Source organism: Lactuca saligna, chromosome 9 (genome assembly GCF_052625555.1).
Source record: "Lactuca saligna cultivar CGN05327 chromosome 9, ASM5262555v1, whole genome shotgun sequence".
Classification (NCBI taxonomy): Eukaryota; Viridiplantae; Streptophyta; class Magnoliopsida; order Asterales; family Asteraceae; genus Lactuca; species Lactuca saligna.
Window position 1 is genome coordinate 72698241 of NC_136425.1, and position 13100 is coordinate 72711340.

Here is a 13100-nt window from a genome sequence, read left to right on the forward strand (position 1 = left end):
ACATAATATATTAATTTGTGAATATTAGATGATATATTTACTTATGAATATTACACAGTATATTCACATATGAATATTACAAGGTATTTTCACAAATATATATAATTTTTATATGTTATTCACATATGAAGAACATACAGACTTGCATATTTGGTTTTTTGTTTTAATAATCATATATTGAGAAAACATATTCATATATGAATATAACGTGGTAATTTAATTTAAGCATTTCATCAAACACTTGGAGTGCATACAATTTAACTTTTTTTAAAAAATGTTAAAAACATGATATTTTGACTATTTAAATCTTACAAAAGAGTAGATTGATAGAGAATTATATGATATTTTTCAAAAAAAAAAAAAAAAAAACGATTTGATCTTTTTCTAACCTCAATTTTGAAGTTTTATTTGATAATCGATGTTGAATGAATGATATGAAGTGGATTTTTGTTGATTATCGATGATGTTGATCTAATAATGATGGGAGTATAATTAATCATAGATGTTGAAGATCTGATCGTATTCAAGCACAATTGAAGGTTGAATTAAAAGAACCGAAAACGAATTTTTGTTGTTAACTGTTGAATCGTGTTGATTATTGACGAAGATCGATGATTGATTAGCATTGGATGATGTTGATGATGGTTTAATTGAAGAAATCTGGATGGTTGTTGAAAGTTGGAGAAGAAATTTGGATAATGAACGATGGATGGGTTTGAACTGTAATCTAATTCTCTACAGATACATATTTAAGATTGAAGTTTGTTATCATATTTACAAGTTTGCCACAGTGTATTTTTATGCTTAGATAAAATGAGTGGCTGTGAATGATTCCCCAATTCTCAACCTTTTTTATTTTTTCAATTGAACCCACCTCTCTCTCTCTCTCTCTCTCTCTATATATATATATATATATATATATATATATATATATATATATATCAAGCAGTTCGGTTCAGTTATCCAGTTATCCACAGATACCTAAGTATTCAAACCAAAAGCGGTTTCGATTTTTTTCGGTTTTGGTTTTTTTGGTTTCGGATCGGACGGTTCGACTCGGTTTTTCGGTTTTACGTTTTTTTTTGCACACCCCTATCTTAAATACTATAACATAAATTGATTCGAATGAAAACAAAATATATATTTAAGAAACTTAGTTCATTATTAGTGAAATACAATAAATTCAGGGGGTCATATTGAAACTTGCAACTCGAAATAATTCCGTGTTTTTCTGGCTCCGTTTAAATTTCCTGTTTATTCGTGTTTTCTGTTTATCGCGATTGGATTTGGAATTGCTCTCTTCAATCCTCTGCAACTTCTGCCATCTCTAATCCCTTCCATTGCTGGCTTGTTCTTCATCAACCTTTTCTGCATGGTTAGTTTCTTGATTTTTCATCACCCCTTTTGCTTTTTCCAACGAATTGATTGAATGCTATAGATTCGAAGGTACAAAAATTGATTCTAACATACGCCCTTCTATTCATTTCGTATTTGGGCTTTTTTATGGGTGATTGAATGCCAATATGCAATATTTGTCCAATTGTGTAGGTTTGTGTCAAGTGTAGAGACAAATAATGGCATATAAGGTTGATCACGAGTATGATTACCTATTCAAGATCGTGTTAATTGGGGATTCGGGTGTCGGGAAATCCAATATACTTTCTAGGTTTACCCGGAATGAGTTCTGTTTGGAATCAAAATCCACCATTGGTGTCGAATTCGCTACAAGAACTCTTCAGGTTTGTCGCTTTCTACAAAGCTTGATTTCATATCAAGCCATGAAATTTCCCCTATGTTGTCCATCACATTTATGATTCATGTAGGACAAAATCGCCTGTATATTTTCCATTTCATTATGTATTGCATATTTATCATCGGAATCATTTCATATCAAGCTATTAAATCTATGCCTTTAATACATGAAAGATGACGAATATTTGCTTTAAAGTACTTGGCGTTATGGTTCTATGGATGATTGTAAGCTACAATGGAAAGTCATCTTACTCCATGATAAGATGTTAGTTTGAATAAATGCCACACAAACATGTGTAAATGGAAGGAAAAAGTAAAAAAGACAAGTTTGTAAAAAGTTAGAATTTAGGAAAAACATCATTTCCTGACTTTTTTAATAAAGTCTTTCATCATTAAGTTAAAAAAAATGCCCATCTTACTATATTTAGGATTTGTTTCATTTTTCCTTGGTGAATTACTACATGGATAAAGTGATGAATATGTAAATATGTCTCTCTAGAGTATGTAGACACTAGACACAAATTCCATTTAATTTTTGGACTAAATGAATTGTCTAAATTCGACTAAACGACCATTTTACAATTATGTTCGAAAGTTATGTGGAAAAACAAATGACTTTTTACACACAAAAAGAAACAACCATATATATTGGTTATTGAATGGATAAATAAAACGACGACCGTCCAACGAAAAAAGGCTGTTTCTTTTTTGCCCTAATCGTCTGAATGAGACTAAATTACCACTTTACCCTTCTATAAAAAAGGAAAAATCGAATTACCATATAATTTCGTTTGAGCAAATATAATGTAGGTCGAGGGGAAGACCGTGAAGGCGCAAATATGGGACACTGCGGGTCAAGAAAGGTATCGAGCAATCACAAGTGCGTATTATAGAGGAGCAGTCGGTGCCCTTTTGGTGTACGACATAACAAAAAGACAATCTTTTGAAAATGTACAAAGGTGGCTTCGTGAGCTAAGAGACCATGCGGACTCGAATATTGTCATCATGTTGGCGGGAAACAAGTCCGATTTGAACCATCTAAGAGCCGTACAAGAAACCGATGGTCAAGGGTTAGCAGAAAAGGAAAACCTTTCCTTTCTAGAAACTTCTGCATTAGAAGCTCTTAATGTCGAAAAGGCATTCCAAATGATTTTATTGGATATTTATCAGATAATTAGTAGGAAAGCACTGGCGGCTCAGGAAGCCGCCGCTGCGGTTCCTACCCAAGGGACCACCATAAATGTTGGTGATTATAATAATAATGGTAAACAAAAAGGTTGTTGTTCTCATTAAAAAGGAAAGTGTATTTGTTGTATATTTGGTCCTTTTTTTTTGTGGAAAGTACACATGGAAATGAAAAGTTGAAAAAAAAAGGAAAGTACACATGGAAATGAAAAGTTGAAAAAAAAAAAAATAGTAGGAATGTTGTTGAGATATTAGAAGGTTGGTTTCTTGCTTTAGAGATTGAGAAATAGGGTAATGAAGTTTTGTATATGGGTATTTTGTTTGAGTTTATATGAAATTATTGATGATTTATTTTACTTGAAAAGTTTTACTTCCATTTTGTTGTTTACGTGCTAAAGAACATTGTATTGATAGTTTAGAAGTGTCTCTTTAGATGTAGTTTTGACACAACAAACATAAGTTAATTACCATAGAGTGATCATGGATACTGTCTTCTTAACTTTAATTTGGGATGCTTTGGACGTATATAGATTATTTGGTGTTTAGGAACTAGAAGTATATAAGAGATATGTTGTTTGATTCAATTGTCTCTTTATTTTTTATTTGGCTTTGTAATGGGAATGGCAAAGCCAAAAAGAATTGGAATAAATGGATGCAAATTATCTAGAGATGAGAATATGATAAATCGAAACTTCAACAGTCACCATCATTTCCATCAATGTGGTCAAAATTGATTTTTAGAACGTTAATTTGGGTTCTATGATAATTGATCGGTATTTTAGTTAATTTGGGGTCGATTTCTGTAAGTGCGTTTTACCATTACTGTGTGTTAATTTGAACCTTAATTAGAAAGTTAGTTTATGGGTTTTGTTATAGTAGGAAAATATATTTCTAGATTTTAATAAGGAAGTCGTTATGTGTTGTTCAAAACTTAGATAAGTTGACTAGAAAAGACGAACTTAAAGCTTGGGGGTAGTTTCGGTGGGGATGGCTTTGTACATGCAGTGGCGGAGCTAGATGGGTCGTTGGGGGTACTACAGTACCCCCGAAAAATTGTTATATATATATATATATATATATATATATATATATATATATATATATAATATTATTTGTAAACATGTTTCATGTTATTGTACCCCAAATAAAGAGATTATAACATGTTTTTTATTGTCCTATATTGGATAACTACATATAATATATATTCATAATGTTTTTACCCCTATATTAAAATTTCTAGTTCTGCCACTGTGTACATGGTGTGACATCCCCTAATTATATTCTATTATCCATACCACAATGTAATTACCTTTTTTTTGCTACTAATATAGGCAATATAGTGTAATGTTTCACATTGCTATAGTCAATAGATAAATTTAAGTATGTTGTTATTATGAGTAGGAAATTGGAAGTGCAATGCTATTATCTTTGCAAATATCCATCTTACAATTATATTAAATAATATATAAATGTATAAATTAACTTCACTGATAGTTTCATCTCAATATCTCTTATGATTATATCAATTCCAAATCTCTTATAAAAGCAATTTCAACATTATCCATCGCTCAAGTAGCTCAATAGTTTTGGTGATTTTATCTCCATCAAAAACCACCTTTGGGGAACCACATTGATTAAAAACAAAAATCATCCTTAACCAATTCAAATAAGTGGCAAACACTAAAAGCCATTGGGTAAAAAAGTTAGTTTGATAAAGGGGATCAATGTGTAATCATAGAGAAAAAAATCTGTTAGCCTCAAATTGAAAAAAATACATATGCAAGATTCACAAACATTTCATCAAACACCTAAAATGCATTCATGCTGGCATTACACTAGTACTATTCTCAAAAGATTAAAAGTTTTGGCGATTAGCCTTATATGAATTCAAGGTATATCTTCTAAACTAGATGAAATTGCACCAATTCCATTTTCGAATACAATAGAATGGTAAATAAACTAGTTTATCTAAGGCTTTATGAACACAACACCAGTGCAGGAACTGTGGTAAACTGTGGTAGTTTACCAAGATGTGTGAAATATGAGAGGAGAGTCCTAAGAAATTGATTAGAGGAGGAATTTAAAACTATACATGATTTTGATTTCTATGGAAGAGATTTAAGTGTTAATTGATGAATAACAGAGAGGCAATTTCATATATGGTAGTTTGGCGTACGAAAGATGGTGTGAACTGAGCGTCAGTTGATGAACCCACAAAAATCGTCACTTCTCTCTCTCTCTCTCTCTCTCTCTCTCTCTCTCTCCTTAAGATCCTTTTCCTTTGAGTTTGTTTTTTTGTCGATCGCTTCTTGATCGACGACCCAACAAGGATCATCCCCTAGAACCAATTGAACATGTCTTGTATTTTTTTTATCTTTACACACACAAGGTTTGACTACAAGGAACAGTAGGGACAAGAATCGATCAACATTCTATGGGAGTTTTAACGCTTTTTCTAGTTGTCCCTAGACTTCCATTGTTAAGTTCCAAACATTCCTAGCCCTAATAACTTGACATTCTAAATTTGTTTTAATGACATTTTCATTCCACCTTTATATTTATACTTTTTAATTCAATATATTATCCTATTTCTTCCAAAAACAAAAAAATTGTTTAATTAAATTATACACCTTTTAAACGGATTATATTTGCTCTATATTCCTTCACATCAATTTAAATAAAACAATATACTCAATTAGCTCTTTAGGTGTTAATTGACACCCTTTTTACTTAATTTATTTTGTTTTATCCTCTTAGCAACGAAATAAATTTATGTTGCTCAATAACCTTGTAATGGAACACTAACGTCGTTAAAGGAAGGATTTTCGGGTCGTTACATCAACAATACAGAAAACTAACAACATATGGATAAGCACATGATATTTTGATAGTTTTCATCACCGTGTGAGTTATGACAAATCACATGGCCCAATCATGTAATTTTCTTTAAAAAAATATAAATAATAATAAAGAAATCAATATATATATATATATATATATATTAATTAAATAATATATTGCATCAAATAGCAACATATTTATGTATTTATGTCCATACTAGTAACATATTTTATTTTTGTCCACAATAGTACTAAGTTGTATATTTTTATCAATATATGTGATATGGAACATATTTAACTAATATGGTTTAATGCTTAAGTCTTATGGCTTAGGGCTTAATATTTAGGTCTTATGGAATAGGGCTTGTGAATTAAGGCTTAAAGATTTGGGCTTTGGGCTTATAACTTATGGCTTATGGCGTATCGTTTATAGATTAATAGTTATGGCTTTCAGATTAGGTTGTGGGACTTAGTCTTAGGGCTTTGGATTATAGCTTACGACTTAGGGATTAAGGCTTATAGCGTAAGGAATATTGCTTAAGGATTAAGGTGTATGGCTTAAGTCTTATGACTTATGACTTAGGTTTTAGACCTTATGGCTCATGGCTTAATGCTTAGGGATTATGCCATATGGTGTAAGGCTTAGGGTTTATGGGGTATGAATTAGATTTTATGTATTTGAGTATGTATGTGTATGTATATGCATATATGTATATGTGCATGCATTTTATAAGACCCAAGCCTTAAGACTACCACATAAGCCATAATCCATAAGCACTACGTATGAAACCCTAAGCACTAAGCATACACCAAACACTAAGCCCTATGCCTTATGGTGGGTTGGGTTGGTTGGTGGGTGTTAGAGATTGTGGGTTAAGGTTTACGACTTATGGTTTAGGGATAAAGGATTATAACTTATGGCTTAAGACTTATGAATTTTGGATTGTGGCTTAAGACTTAAGGCTTAAGGTAGATGAGACAGAATTGATAAAATCAAAGCGCTAACCCTTAGACTTAATCCTTAAACTATTAACAATAAGCCATAAACCATAATCTAAAAACAGTAATCCATAATCCTTATAGATTAGGGTGTATAACTTAGGCTTAAGGCTTCTCTCTTAGGTGTTATTATGCATTGTTTATGTCTTGTGGCTTATAGGTTAAGGATTATGACTTATTGATTATAAATTAATGCTTATGCCTTATGGCTTATAACTTATGGTTCATGTCTCGAGACTTATGAATTAAGACTTAAGGCTTATAACTTATAGCTTATAGTGTATGATATTTAGCTTATAGCATTATAGCTTATTGATTATGACTTATGACTTAGGGATTATGGATTATGGATTAGGTCTTATGTCTTATAGGTTTGGGCTTAAATCACATTCCCACAAGCCTATGCCAACAATTACCTCATCCCACATCCCCACCTACACCCACCCACCAATCCAGCTAACTCTACCCCTGCCTACACCAATAACACCCACCTCGCCCTACATCCATACCCACACTTCTACACCCCTAACATTGCCTTATATAACCTACACCACCCACCCACACATATACCTACTCTATACGTATCGAACTGATACCTTGACACTTATATGTACATACTCATTCACCAACCCTTACCATAATATATGTAATACTGCATTTCTAGGTTTTTTTTTTTTTACCTTAAGCCCTTCATCTTTAAAATCCTTGAGAAATGGTCCTCAGCCAAGTACGCTAGGCGTACTGGCTCGTTAGATGGCCGCAGAGGTGCCGATGTACGTTGGGCATGCGTGGAAGTATGCAAGGTATACGCTCAGCTGGGACAAACCATAATTTTCAAGGTTTGTGCCCTATTTAAACACCTTAAGTTGCCTTTAAGGTTTCTTATGACCAGCTTCCATCTCTCAAACCCTAAGAACGAAACCCTAGCCTTCATTTGAGTTGTAACCTTGAGGTGTTTTTGGAACCTTTGAAGGAGGTGAAGCTTGGTGTTGAAGCTTTGGTGGACTTAGAGCTTGAATATCCATAATCTTCATCAACTTTGCAAGCTATTTGAGGTATAAAGCTCTTAACTTGATGAATCATTTGGTTAGATATACTTACGACTTATTTTTATGCCTTTTGTGGTCCTTTAAGCCATGCTTGAGAGTATAAGCTACTCTAGAAGCTAGGGTTGGTAGATCTTGGCATTTTTGAGGCCCCTTGTTCATAAAGATGCAATATTGATGAGTCATCTTGGCCCATGCACGAGTTAAAGTTACTTTTTTGGATTAGGTGTCTAAGTCCATAACTGTAATTGGTATATACTTAAATTGATAGTAGCACAGTCCTTTTGGGTTGCCCTCAAGACTAGCAACTAGATCGAATGATTTTGTAAAAGGAGTTTGATTTATGAATTTGATTAATAAATTGAAATAATTAATTTTTTAATATATTATGAGAATAATATATTAATTAGAAATAGTAATATTTAATTAATATTTCATCAAATATATATTAGAATTAATTACAGGATTAAAAGAATTAATTAATAGTGCAGTGATTGAATTGTAATTATTCAATAGTTGAGCAAGAGGCAATATAGAACCCTCCATGAAGGGATGAACTATTTCTTAATGGGTAAGGAATTCTAGAATTATCCTTGGAGGATAAAAGGAAATTGGATAATTACCCGGTTTAAGATTATCTTGGATTAGGGATTATCTAGGGTTTCCTGACTGCACTATATATATGGCATAAACCCGATGAATTTTGGTCACTTCTTCTTGAAGAGTTCCAGCTAAAATTTTGAAGTCTTCTCCTCCTTCTCAATCATTCTTCCATTGCTAGTGTTGGGTGTGAGCCATTAGAGTCTATAGAATTGTGACACTTGTTCTCAAAGTCTCAATACCACCAAGGTTTTGGATTGTTATTACTATATAACAATCAAGGTATGTTGTATAACCCTAATTGGGTATTTTCGATTATATACTAGTCCTCTAGGTGTTACAACGTAAATTTTCATATATATATATATTTTTATTTTTAAAATCACATAAATGTCATCAACATATCCCACAAAATCTCAATATATCAATTATCAAAACACGTGTTCATAATCATTTGCATAAAATATAGGATCCTCGAAACACAACTCCATCTCGTATGTACAATCAAGTCGGTGCCTTCCCGTGATCCTAAGAAGTACCTGGAACACATATCACATAACACAGTAAGCACGAAGCTTAGTGAGTCCCCCAAAATACTACACACAAATAATTAGTCTCTCGTGGCTATATCTCGATAAGGACCCTTGGGTCATGTGTCTCAGTGAGAACCCTCCGGTTCTTACAGCTCGGGTCGGACCCTCCAGTCCGGTATCTCAGTGAAGACCCTCGTGTCTCACAACTCGGGTTGGACTCTCCGGTCACAACTCAATAAGGCTCAGAATAATATAGCATACATCATCACGACAAAATGCATAATGTCACATAACTCAATATAAGCACATAGGTTCAACATATACACAGAATAATATAACAACATAAGTCACAAAGACAGTATGCACCATAACACATATCACAACATAAACAATTAAGACCCTCCGGTCGATAATGTACTAAGATCCTCCGATCAATAATGTACCAAGACCCCCCGGTCAATAATGTACTAAGACCTTCCGGTCCATAATGTACCAAGACCCTCCGGTCGATAATGTACTAAGACTCTCTGGTCAATAACACGAATAAGACCCTTCAATCACACATAAATTACCACACCGGTAAGAATAGTGAGAAGACTCACCTCGAATGGTGAACAGATCCTATAAATACTGTTGTTGTACTCCAGCTTCTAACACTGAGCCAAACCCACAATTAACCCATTAGGATCTAAGACCAAACCTTCACATATTAGGTCTAAACATGGTCCACCAACCCATCCCATAAATAACCAAGCCCATTGGGCCCAATAAGGCCTAATACCAAATGGGTCCTCAAAGGTCCACTAATGGCCCAACTATGGCTTAATTTTCCAAATTGGGACCAAACCCTCATATAGGCCTTACCCTAAAGCCCATCTAAATATTCTAGTCCATTTGGTTGCTCTTAGATGACCCATCAATAGCCCAAACACCAAAGCCTAATAGAAAGGCCTAACTCAAGGCCAAAGCAAAATTAGGGTTTTCACATAAAATGACGATTTGGGTTAAGTGTTTCTCACTTAACCCATTAAGTCCATCACTCCACTAGGCCATTCTCATAATGAAGTCGGACATAATTCACAATATCAATCTAACAGTCTAACCGCAGGTCTCGGTAAAAATCCAAACTAATAAACCCAAAATTAGGGTTTTCAAAACTCTAATTAGGGTTTCTAACCCAATCACCATCCAACTATGTCCAGATCAAGCATTTGGGCCGATTAGGGTCTCACTATGCTAAGCACCACCACTATTACCTAGGGCGGTGGTGGTCGACAGCGGCAGCCACCACCTCACGGTGGTGGTGGTGTTTTTTTCTTCATCTTGGACCAAGAAATTGATACCACAATTATCTATAGAACACACATACTCACACACCATACTTCACACATACACAACCACCCCCCACACGGTGGCTGGTAGCGACAATGAGTGGCAGAAAATGGCAACCACCATGGTGTGCTGCCATGGTGGTGCGTCAACCTCCGACTAACACTATTTTTGAGTTTTAGAAACATCACGTGAAATTACAATGAGAAGCATAGCCCTTAACCACTGACCCGACAACTAATGCTGCCGGAAAACATAAAAACAGTGGCCAAGGCCACCGGCGGGAGCAACGGTGCATCTAACATCAACCACTTAGAAAGGGACGGAGGAGAGGAGAGGAGTTAATCTTACCGAGAGTTTCCAATTGATCGTGACCCATACATCGACACCCGCAGTGAGTACCATGGTCCTTGGTGGTTCTCCGGTTGCTTACGAGATCCGGCAACACAGCTGTGGTGGTGCTCGACGACGTAACAGGTAGGAAGGTGGGGATCGACTCAGATACGAATGATCGGAAACAGACGATAAAAGGAGATGGTGGCTGTGGAATCGTGCATGGCAGCGGCTGAAAGTCTTCTAGGTTTAGGGTTTCCTGTTGCGACTAGGGAAAGGCACGGGTTTAATCCCATGTCCAATTCAACTTATGATCTATTATTCACTTCTGGTCCCTCCCCATCATTTATTTTTCAACTTAAATCCAATAGTTACCATATACCCCTCCACTTTGAGAATTATTTGCAAGACAAATCCGAAAATTACCGGTTAACCCCCATGATCTCAATTTTGACACGTTCAATCCTTCCTTCTCAGAATTCCCTTCATAATAAGTCCTAATAATTACCAAACACACCCTGAATTCTACAAATCTTTACGAAATAAATCCTGAAAATACACTTTAACCCTTGAAAGTCCAAATTATATTATTTAGCTCCCCGAAACCAACACCCTGCTAAATATTATTGATTTTAGGCCACTATTCATATTAACCCTCCTCCATTTATTTATTTAATATATGGGATGTTAGAACTCTCCCCCACTTAAATTAGATTTTGTCCTCAAAATCATTCCTTACCATCCTTTCACGCCAGAAAACTTGAACGACATGACCATAAGCCCGAGCATAACCCCAACCGTTCACTCCAACATAGTTATCACAAACAACCACAATGTACATGAAACCACTAAATTTCTTTACTCCAAGCAATATTACAACCTATTTGAAGTCACACATCAGTTCCGACCTCTGTCGTCTAACACTCACTAACCTATGCATGCTGCGGTCCTTGTCAAACCAATCGAACTGACCCTCCCAGGTCAAGAACATCAGATGGAAACCATAACCATTCAAAATGAAATTCATCAGGGATCCGAAATCTCAACTCGTCTATCCTTTACACAAGTAGGGCCAAAATCAAACTCGAGAGTCTGGTTTGATAGCAAAATTGGTACCACTCATATCCAATCTGATACTCGACTCATAACCCATGATCCGCAAATCTACGCATGCATTACTTATCCAATTCTTTCCGACTTGCGACAACCTTTCCCCAGTTCGAGATATAACAGATCTCGACCATCATGGAGACCTCAGTCTTGCCCTTGGCCCGGCCACCAGTTCCCAAAGACTCAGTCGTCAAGGCTACCTAAGCCTAAGAACTCCTTTGCGTCATGCTCTGACTAGTGAATACCACAGCTCCTTGCAGTGTTATAACACCCTCTTATTGAATAATGAGTGCTATGGGTCCCTGCAGACTTGTGACACTCTCACACCAACTCGTGAATGCTACGACTCCCTGCAGGCTTACGGCACTCACTCACCAACTCGTGAATGCTACGACTCCCCGTAGGCTTACAACACTTATTGACTGACTCGTGAATGCTACGACTCCCTGCATGCTTACATCACTCACTCACTTGCCATGGGCTCTCCCCATAGTTTTCCCTGATATTACCAAGTGATTTCTCCCACCTGGATCCTTCCACTCTCTTACCACCCCACAATCTCATCATTAAGCCATCACTATATTGCTTTCACTAAACTCATGCTCTGCGATCTATCATGGACAGGTTCACCCACCCACCCATACTGAGCATCACTACTCCCAACGATAATTGTCGCAACAACGCACTTTCTCTCGATACAATTAACATTCTTGGACAATCCCGTTTGATGACAATCAGCTGAAGGGCTCCCAATGGAACAATAGTCACTTGGTACCACTTGCCATCTCACAACTCAAGTCTAAAAATAGTCCAAAATTTTAGGGTATCACACTTGGATACTTCGGTACCCCATCACAGATCTCATGATGTCTTGCTACGACCATTGATCTCCTTCCCACACATCTTGTAATCTCGAAATACCTCAATTCACAATTTGAAGCACGAAGGAATCGCCAATGACTAAGAACACCTCAGCGACAATCTGAAACCTCATCTTCTTCTAAACACATACAACATGCATTATCTTGCTCTGTACCTTACCTCATCCACCTAGAACCCAAGTACCATGTGTCCGTATCGCAGATCTCCATAAAAAGTTCTATAACAACACTTGAAAAAACCTCTGATCCTCTCAATAAAATACCCATTTCTCCCCCACTCAAGGTTCGAACCATCACCACTTGGCATACTAACAGTCTACTCCACAGACTGTGTCACTAGGTACAACACACTTAACTCTTGGAATGTACTACGTAACCATTTGATGACCTTCCCGATGGAGATCAAGAAACTCAAGATATCCCGAATCTTAGATGAAATCCTCGGAATCCTCCCAATGTGTCTACCTCTAGTCACCTCGATGTCTCAGATCG

The 13100-nt window shown here is 35.8% G+C and overlaps 1 protein-coding gene across 1 annotated transcript; it reads left to right on the forward strand.

Annotated features, from left to right (window-relative positions):
- Nucleotides 1-1241: 1241 nt before the first annotated feature.
- On the forward strand, nt 1242-3311 carry LOC145015298 (ras-related protein Rab2BV-like). The gene is made up of 3 exons (XM_078973754.1): nt 1242-1375; nt 1549-1739; nt 2563-3311. The coding sequence occupies exons 2-3, from the start codon at nt 1575-1577 to the stop codon at nt 3043-3045; spliced, it is 648 nt and encodes a 215-aa protein (XP_078829880.1). The 5' UTR covers nt 1242-1375; nt 1549-1574; the 3' UTR covers nt 3046-3311.
- The last annotated feature ends 9789 nt before the right edge of the window (nt 3312-13100 follow it).